Genomic DNA, 13,068 nt, shown 5'->3' on the forward strand with positions numbered 1-13,068 from the left:
AAGACTCATTGTTAAGTTACATGTTTTGCAAGTTGTCACCTTCTGTTCAGTAAAAGAAAGCAGATGCATATGGAAGAATAATATTCCATATTTAACTGTGTCTTTCTTGGATTGTGGTGTTTATGGTGTATGAACAAGTTCATAAATGCTTATTGCTGTGACTATGGAAACTTGGATAAGTATTTCATATGCATTGCATTTAATATATTTGTTACCGAGTACTGGCTAGCATGTTTTTCTTTCAAGTACTATTTATTTATTTGTCTACTGAATAGCACCTATTTCTATTTCAAAAATTTTATCTCCCTTGAGCAGAAGAATACATTTTTTTTTTTCATCTAAGCAAAGAAATTAATACTTTTAAAAATCCAGATAACTCAAAAATGGCAAATTTTTGAACTGTTTTATTCATGGTAGACATGCCTGGAAAAATGTATAAGATAACATATTGGATTATAAATTTGTTTTGGCATATACAAGGTAAGCAGGAAATGTAATTTGATAGTAGAGGTATTTTCTACAGCTTTGCAAACTTGTGTATTTCAATTGTGCTATTTCTATTTTTCTTTCATATCTATAAAGGGTTGCTGTTTAAAATTATGGAGTTTTGAAAAAACTAAATGAACATACACAACTCCAGATGATGGCAATCTAATCCTTCTTTTTTTTGTATATGTATACAAAAACAGTAGCAGAAACAATTATGATAACATAACATTTAAAGTGCAAATCTGAGCAATGAAAAGACAGGTAATATAAAATTGAGGTTATAATATTTAATTCATTACATTGTCCGAAATAGCTTTAATTACTGTTTGTGACATAACAGAATTCAATATTACTGTAACAACTTTAATTATGGATTTTTTCTTTATTTGTGTTCAACTTTCAATCCTTAGCACTGTATACTTTAGCTTTGTGAATAATAATGAGATACACTACCTATGTAAACATATTGTCCTAAGTTTTCAATAGCAACAAGAACTAATAGTAGAATTGTGACTTGCTCAGTAAAACAATATTTAATTGCATTAAGTATTGCAGTTTCTGTCTCAGTTCAAGGTCCATTCCCAATCATACTTTTATTGACATATTATAAGATACAGCTCATTAGTACAGCATTTATTTTGTACATTTTCTTAATCAAAGCCATAGAATCTGTAAGTAGTGAAGGATTTTTTTACATGTTGCTGCTGAGTTTTCACGTCATAGTTTGCACTGAAACATGATTTCCTAAGTTGCATGCACCCTACTGTTGCTTGCAATTGAGTAGAAGGCATTTTGAAACTTGCTGTCATTTCATAGAAGGCAGGATGCAATTTGATGTTTCAGCATTTAAGGGCATCTGAAGGCAGGTTAAGGCCAGGTTTTGAGAATAAATAACCTGTTCTTCCTGTTCTTGTAAAGAAAACTACAAATTAGTTTACACTTCTGACAAAAAGGGTCTAGACACATTAACTACAAAGCTTTGTTGGAAACAGCTGTCATATTATACTGCAGTAGCTTATATTGCATTCATTATTGGGTGCAGTAATATTAGTAAATACTAGATATTATATCACACTTTACATGAGAGTGATTGGCATTTAAATAATGAAAATTTAGCCAACATTCCTGAATAGGCCTGTTGTTTCTATTAAGAGAAGTATTTCAAACTATTCATAGTTGTGAAAATGGAAATATTTTGAATTAAATTTCAGAAACTGCTGTTGCAGTCAGATGTCTACCAACTGGAGGTACAGGAGTAAAGATAGTGAAGGCAGTACTATGAGTTTGTAGAGGGGTTTTGTTTTGTTTTGGTTTCCAAATGAAATAAGTTATATGTTTTCAGAATTAGGATAATATAGAACATGATTAGAGAGGAGCATGGTTGAGAGTTCAACAGCTCTGATAATTATGAGATTAAAACACTTGACAACTTCTGGTAAGCAGAGGTCGTGGTATTTGTCTTAGATAAGTGATATGTTAGGGATGGTGTAAATTCCTTGTTCTTTGGCTAATTTAATAGTTTTCAAACACAAACTTCTGAATTTCTAGTATATGTATTTCTAGTCTATAATATTATTTACAGCATCTTTTCTCTTTAAGGTATTCAAAATAATGCAGCTGAACATGCTCATAAATTCTTAAGAAAACATATTTAATACCTTTCTGATTGATGTATGAAACTATTTTGGTCTCTTTCTCATATATGTAAGCACTAAAATTCAACAAATTACATTCTTCCTTTCAGGATGTTTACCTGTAAAGTCATTTGTATTTTGCTTTTTCATTTTTTTGCAGTAATTTGCCTCCTTTATAAGTAGTTTGTTTTTTTTTCCAGCACTTAAGAAAGCTTCTGCCCTCACCTTATTTCCCTGTTTATTCACTTCCACAATAGCAGGTTAATGTCTCTTCTCCCTGTGTACTATCTGTAGTTTAGCTATTGCAATCCTCCCTGCCCCTGAGTCATAGTGTGCCTGATCTATCGAATTCAGTAGTGCTTCAAAATTCTTGAGTCTGATGAACAGCTCAAACATTTTTAAATTCTTTTTAGAGCAAGACCTGAGCAAACACATTATTTCTTGCTCTGTCTGTTTACACATATGCTCACACTCTCCTCTCAGAGGAAAGAAAGCCTGCGTTGCCTGTTTTAGACACTTTCTGAGTTCTAGCGAATTGAGAACAGGAGCCTGGGACTCGCCTTGGTTTGCACCTGCTGCATAGCATAGTGATAGGCTGTAGTTACACAACTGGTTGATCAGCTTCTGAAACCAGTTGAAAATAGCCTCGTAACTCTACTTCATTTCTGTCCTTATCTGAGGCTGGTAGGCGGAGAAAGGAAAGATTTTAAACTGTCTCTTCCCCACCTTCTTCTCATTTCTTCTTTTCCTGGGGTGGGGGGAAATCTTTCCTTGCCTGTATGTAGGTTTCAAGAATCTATTAGATAGCTTTAGAAGAATTAGATATTACTTTTAGATATGTGGAAGAGACATACTACATACATGTAGTCCAATACAAAGAAAACAGTATTATGCCAGTTTTCATTCTTTGGTTTTATCTTCACAGTTTGGTCCTTTCCTGTTATAGAGAAGAGAACGTGTGGGTAATTTCTTTGGCAAGCTGGGAGGGATCCTACAAAATACTTTATTTGGGTGATTCTGTTAGTAAGAATATGACATAATCTTATTTATTATTCATTTACCACACATTCAGGAATCCTAGTAATAGGATTGTGCCCAAGTTCTGCTTAAAAAGAAAAAAAATTCCCCAAAAGCTTACAATGTAAGTATTACATTAATCATAATATAAATAGAGATGGAAAACGGAATAGAAAGAAGCAAGAGCTAACTGTAGAGCTTTAGAAGGTTAATTTCCTTTATTCTTTGGACTCATGATAAGAATAGCTTTAAATAGAATCTAAAGCGCTGTAGTGAGTGGGAAGGAGAATTAAACTTCACCTGATGCAGGAAGTCAATGGGCCACAAATGGCGAAGCTTGAGAGGAGTATAGGCTTGGCCTTTTACTGTATTTTTCTTTATGCTTTGCTTTCAGCCTGTGTCGGAGACAGGATGGTGGACTAGAAGATTCTTTGGTCACACTGAGTATGGCTCCTATTGTACTCACAGTTTAGGGTGTTTAAAAGAAACAAGCATAAATACAGCATTGTGTGTGTGAGACAACATAAAAGTGATGTTTGAAAACTTGAATATGTGAGTAGATAAATGCTAAGCTTGGATCACTGATTTGAAGAAATGGGTTCTGAAAACTCTTGGTTGGGTGAAATTGGATCAACTTTACAAAATGAAATTGAAGACCAGATTTAAATGCATCTCCAAGACTGTTTCCAGAATAACGTGAGGAAGGAGAAAATTTTTAAATGTATGCATAAGATTATGTGTAAACAATTCTGATTTTTATCACTTTTTATGAGGTACCTATATGACACCTTTTGTGTGCGTGTGCTTCCTTCGTTAAGTTTAGACTGATCTTTTGCTAATAAGAAATCAGATTCTTCAAGAAAGGTTCTTTTGACTCTACTCAACATGTGGATTCTGATTTTTGAAGTTTGAAGGAAATAATTAATTTTAGCAGTCTTCCTGATACCTAGAACTTGCAAAGCGGCATGCGACTATCTTTACTATGTTCACTGTCCCTAGAAATGACATCGTCTGTTAAGTGTTCTTCATGTTACTCCTCTCGGAGTTGTGTTGCTGAAGTAAGGCTGATGCCCATCTCTGTTCCTCAGCTAGTTTTCACAGTAGTGTGTGACATATTTCTGTTTGGTCTGTACATTTTTTTTTTTTAATACTAATATGATTCACACGATGGAAACAGAAATAGAATGTTATCTCAGATATTGTGTTGTCATGTGTTGTATTTTGAGAGCTGGTTAAATACTGACAAAAAAAATGTAAGCATGAGAAGATAAAGAAAATTCTCATTGTGATAGAGTTCACCTTGAAAAAAAAATATTTCTTGATCCATGTGCTTCTATAATTTCTCAGAAGAGGTCTTATCAGTTACTCCAAATGAATATTTCCACCACCTCTTCCTCCTTTTTTTTTTAAAAAAAAAAAATTTGTTTGTTTTATTTTGTCTTGTTTTTAATGTAATATGAACTTCCCAATGACATGCATGATCAGATGCACCCTTTAAAGTTATCATGCTATCTTTGGGAAATTAGTATACACATATAATTTCTTATTAGAGCAGATATTTCTCTTGGGGAGATAAAATTCTATTAAAATAACTATAAAGATAAATTTAAATTCTTCCTCAAATGTGGAAGTTCTGCATAGGCTTTTTGATTTGCTCTTGAGATAAATTTCCTGATTTGGTAGTAGCGAATGTTAGATGGAAAAGCCTACTTGTTCTGGTTTTGTTAGTGAGGGGGAGCCTAAGGTGGTAGCTTCTGTAGGAAACTCCTAGAAGTCGCTCCCCTTTGTTCAGGGGACTCGGCCGGGCCTAGGGCGGACCCGCTGCTGGCCAAGGCCGAGCCCACTGAATAAAGGGGAGCAACTTCTAGCAGTTTCCTACAGAAGCTACCACCTTAGGCCCCCCCTCACTAACAAAACCAGAACACTACTATATTTGTCCGTTTAACTTTTGAAAACAGTGTTCACATAGTTTTAACATTAAAATTTAATTAATGAAACATATTCTTATACGAGGTTGTCATAATCATGTCTACTGTGTGTCTAGAGTGTATGCTCATGCTATGTTGGTTGTATACAAGTGCGTGCTAACTTCAGTTACTTTCCAAGAACCTTGTGAGTGTAAACCTTATTTTGAGCGATGTTCACCATAGGATTGTCAGGCTTTGAAGCATCTGACTACAGGTCTAAGTTATTGTTGCTCCAGCATTACAGCCTGCTCCTATATTCTGATTTTCTTTATTAAACAGTGTAAGAATGATTAATTCTTACAAATGTAATATTAGCTGCCTTACTATCTTATGTAATATATTGCCTTATAATTGCTATGAAGTTGTAAATTTGAAAAATAGATCTTATTTAAATTATTTTTATAATTAGCCCTGTAGTTGAAATTTTGTAGTTGGCAGCGTAGTCACAAGAGTTGCACTTCATGATTGAAATATAATTATTATGTAACAGCAATGTAATTATAATTGTTACATCTATCTAGAATATTTTATATAAAACTTTTTTTTTGATAGGAGACTGAAAATTTAATTAATTTGTGCTACTTTTTGCAGTTTATTTCAGATTTCAGTTCCCCAGTAAAGGTGTACAAATGTTTTTTGAGGAAGATAAATATTTTTCAACATTTATTAAAAGCATTTTTTCTTTTGAAGTCATTGTTACATGTTAAAAACTTTTAACTTTGTTTTTAAAATAATATTAAAAAGGTTTTATATTTCAAATAAAATATTTTGACTTAAAGTATTACTGTTTTTTTATAATATGTCAAGAAAGGTGTATTGCCATGAGTTCTAAATTTCTTTTATTTCCTTTTGACTAGTAAGTTTCAAAATTTGTTCTCCACAGGGCCTTAATAACTGTGAAAGACTTTTTCTTTTTTTTTTTCTTTTTTTTTTTTTTTTATTAGTATAGATTCATTTATTTAGTATGTCCCTTTTGCAGGTGACTGATTTTCTTCCACGGTGTCATAATCAGTATCTAATGGAGAGTATAGTAATAAACAAAATGTAGTCTAGTAAAGAGACAATCTCATATTCTGCTTAGTAGTAGAGAAAGCTAAGTGTCTATTTAATCTAAAATCAGTAGCATTAGCAGAATGTGGCATATATGTCCTAATATGTTTTCACTTTTTTTACAGTGTCAGATCTCAAACAGACTTACAACATCTTTTTATTTAATTTTTTTTTTTTTTTTTTTTTATAAAGAGAGGCCATGTTTGGAGGCAGTGGTAACATTCTAGAGTGGTCAGCAAAATTATAATTTATTCCCTGTAAAGCAGAGACTTACTTAAAACAAATTAACAACTTTATCCTGCAGCAAAGATGATGCTTCTTTAAAAAAAAAAGAAAGAGAAAGATTTTGCTGTTAACAGCATATTGTATTTTCACAGGTATCCAAATTACGAATTCATCAGTGATAACTCTATATCCTGGTCAGCAGGACTTCATAACCGATACACTGAAAACTCCCTAAGAGGTGTTATTCTGGATATTCACTTTTTGTCTCAGGCAGACTTCCTGGTCTGTACATTTTCGTCACAGGTAAACTGCAATACAACTACAGTATAGAGTATATATACCAGTCCTAAATTTTAGTTTTCTTCATGCTCCTGTTATCGTGTTCTCAGTGTGCTCTCATGAAAATTTCAGGGAAGAATTGAAGGCTTGGTAGGCTATGTGAGCATTTTGAGGACTGTAAGCACTGGTTGATTACTTCTCCTTCATTGAAGTTACTGGCTCAATTAAGACATTTGAAATAAGCAAGGCATTATATTAAACATGTTTAGGAGTTCTTTGTTTTGCATAAAGTTAATGTATAACTTGTATCCATCCATTTCTATGCAGCTTAGTTAAGGCATTTAAAATAAGTAAAATCGTTTAAAACATGTTTAACACTTCTTAATTTTGCATAAAGTTAATATGTAACTTGCGTCCATCCATTTCTAGACATCATTGCACTCTATTAAAGTTCAAACATGTCTGCTGTTGCCTTAGTTGATTGTTGGAATGGAAAAGAAAGAAGAAAGCAAACATTCAATTTCTCTTCAGTCGATTACATTTTTAGTAATCCAGCAGCAGTGCAATCCACTGTAATCCATAGAGATTTCTTGTTGCAGATAATAATATGCTACAAGCGTCCTTTCTTGAATGGTCTGATGAAGCAAGTTGGAGTCCATTAGAAAACTGAATCGTATAATTTTCATCCTTTTGTATTTTCTTCTTTATTATGTCATGTTGTTATGTTAGTTTCATATATCACGGAAAGCTGTTTTAAAAAGCTGGTTTAAGATTAAAAAAGATCAGAAGGTAGTATTTTGTGACTCATATGCTGATCCATGTAATTCAAGTATGGCAAAATATGATTGAAATCAAATAGAGTCAATGTTTTTAACCTACTGTTGCCATATATGCTCTTAGGTGACACTTCTGGTTAGGAAAGCATTAAACTGTAGGTGGCAATAGATTATGATCACACATGATTGTAATGTTACATGGAAGTGGACAAAAACTGAAAGTTAAAATTTATCTCAAAAAGAAATGTCTCAAATGTAAATTCTGCACTGTAATGACAATTGGGTAGGTAACAAGCATGATATTAATACTTATGTATGATCAATACAGTGATATATTGACCTCGATGGCCAGAATTCTTAACAACACTGCCATGGCAAGAAGACAGCAAAACCAGAAAAAGTATAGAAAAGCCTCTTATCCCCCAGTCATGCTTTTGGATACATTTGGTTTTTTTACTGTTCACCAAACCCTGTGAAGAAAATGACATTTCGTAGCATATTTAGAAAGTTATTAATATAGGGTACTTCACACCAAGACATGAATAAACTCTGAAGTAAAAACCCTCACTAAGAAAAAGCTTGTGAAGGGGCATCTGGTTTCATGATTATGTTTGTTTCAGCTGAAGTATGTCCACTGAACGCATATCACAGTGAAAGAGCTGATTATCAGCCAAGACCTTGGACTGTGTGTCTTAAATGCTACATGTGCATTGGTGTAGACTCAGTTCGTATTCTGAAAGAAGAATTATGTGATCTTGGATAAAAACTTAATAAGAAATCTGTAACATTTTCTACTATTATATTCAGAAAGCTGTGTGTTAAAAGTAGTAAACATTTGCTTTAAATAAAACACTAGTTATAAATATAGAAGAAACATTTAAATATAGGTACAAATGGCTTGGACAGGGTATTTTAATTGAATTTTAAGTGAAGGAGTAATTTTGAAAGAAGAATATGTGTTAAAATACATTGATATAGTTAAGGTGATACAGGTTGATGGAGACCTCTGGAGGTCATCTGGTACAACCCTCTATGAGGTTCATGGTATCTTTAAGCTCCAGTCTCATTCTGCATCTCTCTGCATTTGACAATAGATGTGTTTGCTGAATGACATATTTGGTTTTCCAGAGTTGCAGAAAATTCTACTAAAGTCTATGAAATCCTGTATCAGACTGTTACTCTCAATAGCTGGGACTATGAACTTGGTCCAAACATCTACTGAGTTTATTCTGCACGATTTCGTGTGCTTTAATAATTCAAACTCCTCAAAAATCATTCAGCACCAGTTTTGCTGGTGATGCAACAATATGGATCTCTACTGTATTTTCATATACTGGACTTTTCTAAGGTCTGATGCCAGTTTTCCCACTGTTCAGATTCAGAAAGATTTCTCTTTTGTAGATTTAAAATTGAATCTTTTGATCTCTAACATTTGAACTACTATCTCTGTCCTTTCATCAATGAAATAAACAGTTTGGTAGTTTGGCATTAAACTTAAGCAAAATCAGGCTGTTAATGACCATTTTTGTCCAATCTGTATGAAGAGAAAGTAAGGATAAGAATCTAGTCTAATTTATTTCCAGTGTGATTTTGGAGTTGCACATGAATAAATTATACGTTGACTTTTTTCCATTTTCTTTTTCCTGCTAAAAGAAGTCAAAAGTTCATTACAGAGGTATTAAAAGAAAATTACAGTATATGTGAACAGAATCAGGTGCTTAAGGAAGTCTCCTATATTAATTCTTATTTATGCTACCAAATCTAAATAAACAATGATATAAGCTGACAAATAGATATTTCATTAGAATGCTGTTAAAATAATTAGGCCCATCAAGTGATGTAGAGAGTTAAGGGGAAAAACAATACCTTGGTATTTCAGCAACATCACATTGAGATGTATGGAAAAGCCATATGGTAGTTACACAAATCATAACACAGTAGCAGAATTAAGATTGCACATTAAAACATTTAGAGACATTTTTTGTCTCTATTTTCATTTAGATGAAATTGTAGCTCCCTCTGCCTGATGTATTTTTCTTCATAATCTCATCTTCTTCCAGGACTTCTTATCTTTGTATTTTGCTTTGTATCTAAGTATACAGGCTGCAAAACAAGTGAATCTATGAATTGAAAATAGGAGGCTGGCTTTAATTATAATTCTGCATGTGGATTCTTTGCCTGCTACCCTCAACAACTTACAGTTTAGTTACCCAGCTTTAGCACTACAAAGGAAACAATTACTGAGAGGAGGTGGTGTATGTTTTTTGTCAGGCATGCAGAACATTTACACTCACTAAAAAGCTTTTCTACTGACAAGATTTACAATCTTTCACAGTGTGTGTGTGTATCCTCCTCCTGGGGTGGACACACATGCAGAGAACAAAACATCAAAATCAGTCACAGAAGCTATAAAATAAATGACCTTTTACCAATGTATGGGTAATAATTTTTTTTCTATATTATAGAGTACAACAAATACTTTGAAATAATTAACTTCAGCCTGATTTTGCTTTTACATTTGATTGGCTACATATAATTAATTTTGAAAAGCAGGAGGGCCAGTGTTCATATAGATGTTCTCAATTTTTACTGAAAAGTAGACTGTTCTAATTATTTATCGATTTCTTAGTTTACCAAATCTGATCACTAAAGTACTAATTAAGATGCTGCAAAATTGTATGCTTCTTGTTAGTAAATATGCATCTTACTTGGTTTTGTTTTTGTTTGGTTGGTTGTTTTTTTTTTTGACCTGGACATTCCAAAACTTGATCCTCTTGTGAAATTTAATTGTTACACATTGGCTGCTGACTTTTGTGGTATTTTTCAGGCACACACAATACTTATGACTTCTCTTCTGTTCTTGTTTCTAAGGTTTGTCGAGTTGCCTATGAAATTATGCAGACATTGCATCCAGATGCTTCAGCTTATTTCCATTCTTTGGATGATATCTACTACTTTGGGGGACAGAATGCCCACAACCAGATTGCTATTTATGCTCATCATCCACGAACTGCTGATGAAATTCCTATGGAACCTGGAGATATAATTGGAGTAGCTGGAAACCACTGGGATGGTTATTCAAAAGGCATCAATAGGAAATTAGGAAGAACAGGCCTGTATCCGTCCTATAAAGTTAAGGAGAAGATTGAGATGGTCAAGTATCCTACATACCCAGAGGCTGACAAGTAGATGAAAAGGAAGACATTCGGCAGCAGTGAACAATTTTGATTGGTTTGAACCAGTCAACACATGAAGTAATGGTTTATATGGGATTTGAATTTGCATTTTAACATGCAGTTAACATCAAAGCCTTTAGCAATGAAACTGGATAAGAAGCTGAGAACAAATGGATGGGCTATTGTCTGAACTTACTCTTAAAACATTTTTTGTTACATGCACTCTCACACATGCACACACAAAACCACATACAACAGGAAAACTGTTGTTTTATACTTTTTGTCTCTTTTCAGGATTTGTCTCAGTCATTAGTCTTACATGAGCTTTGGGCTCTTTTCTCTGCGATTAATTGACAATAATGTTCAGACTTATAACACTGCCACATTGTGTAATTTGAGTGACATGAACATATTTTGTATGTGCAAAATTTGAAACATGGTGCCTATATTTGAAAAATTTGTGACCTTTTTAGAAGAGCCATGCCTATTTCACGATGGGCAAGAGTCAGTCTTCAACTGGTGTTACCGTGACCACTGAACTTGCTTCAAACAACAGATTCAGATTTCAGACTAGATTTCTTTACAAGTTTATTTTTAGCATTCCATTGATTACTTCTCATCATTAATAAAATAAAGGATACATCCAACAATAAAATAGTCACTGTCTGTTAGGAACTTTTGTAAAAAAAATGCCATGAACAGCTTCTTTAGTACTGATAATGTTTCTGGACGTTGCCTTTGATTGGGGAAAAAAATAAAGCAAAACAAACCAAACCAAAAAACCCACAAAGGAAAAAGTAGGTGGAGTTTCATGGAGTTCTTAAATACTCATTATATAGTACAATAACTGCTTAGTGACACAGTGTTGCTCAGTTCTGTGGACAGTGGGTTTCAGCAGGATGACTTTAGTGGCTCAGTTTCTTACATTTACTCTCTAGCAGTGTTCTTCTACCTTCTGTGTTTCTCTTCTGAAAATATATTTTTAGGGTATTATAAATGGCCATTTATTGTTTTGGCATTGAGTATAGTTACTTTTAAGTAAAATACTTCAGGTTATCCCACTTATAGAACCCATCAATCTAGAGTGCTCAAAAAAAAAAATAATCTAACAATTTACCCAAAAATAGTAGGTTCCAAGAAAATAAATAAACACAAGGATGAATTCTTATGCATGACATAAAATTGTTAGTAATTCTTAGTGTTTTGAAATCTGTTGCTAGTCTGCTCGCTATTAAGAAAAGAGATAATTTATAAAACAGTTTTACAAACAAATTTGTAGATTTGGGGGTTGTGTATGTGTATATATATAGTAAAAAAAAAAAAAGTACAAGATAGCATTATAGAGATTCTAGTGCCATCCAATCTGGAATACTGGAAGTGCCAAAAATGTTTGCTATTCAGAGACTGAGAAAATACCACATGAGTAAAGATTAAAAAAGCTTGGCTGGTTGACCTTAATAAAGTAAAAGTTAAAAAGATATTTAATTATATTTATTAATAGACCAAGGACAGTGTTAACATAATGGATGCACTTGACAGGTGAATAAATTCTAGACTGAAAGTAAAAGGAAATCTCTGGTTCTCTGGTGGTATGAAGTTCAGCAACAGTCTTCCAATTGAAAATAGTGGTAAGTAAGATGGCAGTTGATTGGTATGTCAAGGAATTAAGAAAGTTCTCTCTGACATTACTTGCAGGACTGATCCTGTAGATCCCTTCCAGTTATGTGTTCCTCAGCTGAAAACCTATTTTGTATCTTGAAAAAGAATAACAAGTTGAAAAGTTGAAAACTGCTGTGAGAAAAAAAGATAGATTGCCTGTTAGTAGTATTAAATAGACATATCAGTAAAAATGAGCATAGATACCGAATGGGATTTAAAGATGGATTGAAGGATAAAGACAAATGAGTAAGAGTAGCTGAGAAATGCTCAAAACGATTTTTTTTGTGACTTAAGATGAATAAAGTAAACTATTAACTTTATTTTGGAACTACTAAGGAAGCTGTTTGATGTTAGTTTCCTGTCTAAGTGATTCTGATAAATTTTCCACCGATTTAGACAAACTTGTGGTATTTTAGAGGCACAAATGTAGGCTAAATTATGACCTTTTGTAAGTTAAATTTGAATTGTACATATAGAGCTATTGCTACTTTCCTTTTCAACTTGAAAAAAAAATCCAAAACCACAATTATTTCTTCCTTAGCAATTAGATCAATGCATTTTATCTTTGGGAAAACAAATGTAATTATTTGTCCACAAATACTACATTATCTATTTGATATTTATAGATTTTGAAAATATTTTCTTTTTTGAAGCTTGTTACTTACAACTTCAGAGCTCATCATTTCCAGCTCATTTCTTAGAGTGTGATGTAGAAATAGTATTCATAAATGAATTAGCATATGAAAATTCCTCCATAGTCAAGTAACTCAATTGAAAATATTGCTAAAGAAGATAA

The 13,068-nt window shown here is 33.0% G+C and overlaps 1 protein-coding gene across 6 annotated transcripts in view; it reads left to right on the forward strand.

Moving 5' to 3' along the window:
• Positions 1-11,629, forward strand: part of FUT8 (fucosyltransferase 8) — a 126,458-nt gene extending 114,829 nt beyond the window's left edge. For all 6 annotated transcript variants that reach the window (XM_086749687.1, XM_086749685.1, XM_086749689.1 and 3 more), the window contains 2 exons: positions 6,535-6,685; positions 10,309-11,629. In XM_086749687.1, coding sequence (XP_086605813.1) covers positions 6,535-6,685; positions 10,309-10,626 — 469 coding nt within the window. In that variant the 3' untranslated portion in view covers positions 10,627-11,629. The remainder of the gene's footprint in view (positions 1-6,534; positions 6,686-10,308) is intronic.
• The last annotated feature ends 1,439 nt before the right edge of the window (positions 11,630-13,068 follow it).

The sequence above is a fragment of the Chlamydotis macqueenii genome, chromosome 5, assembly GCF_036417535.1.
Source record: "Chlamydotis macqueenii isolate bChlMac1 chromosome 5, bChlMac1.mat, whole genome shotgun sequence".
NCBI lineage: Eukaryota > Metazoa > Chordata > Aves > Otidiformes > Otididae > Chlamydotis > Chlamydotis macqueenii.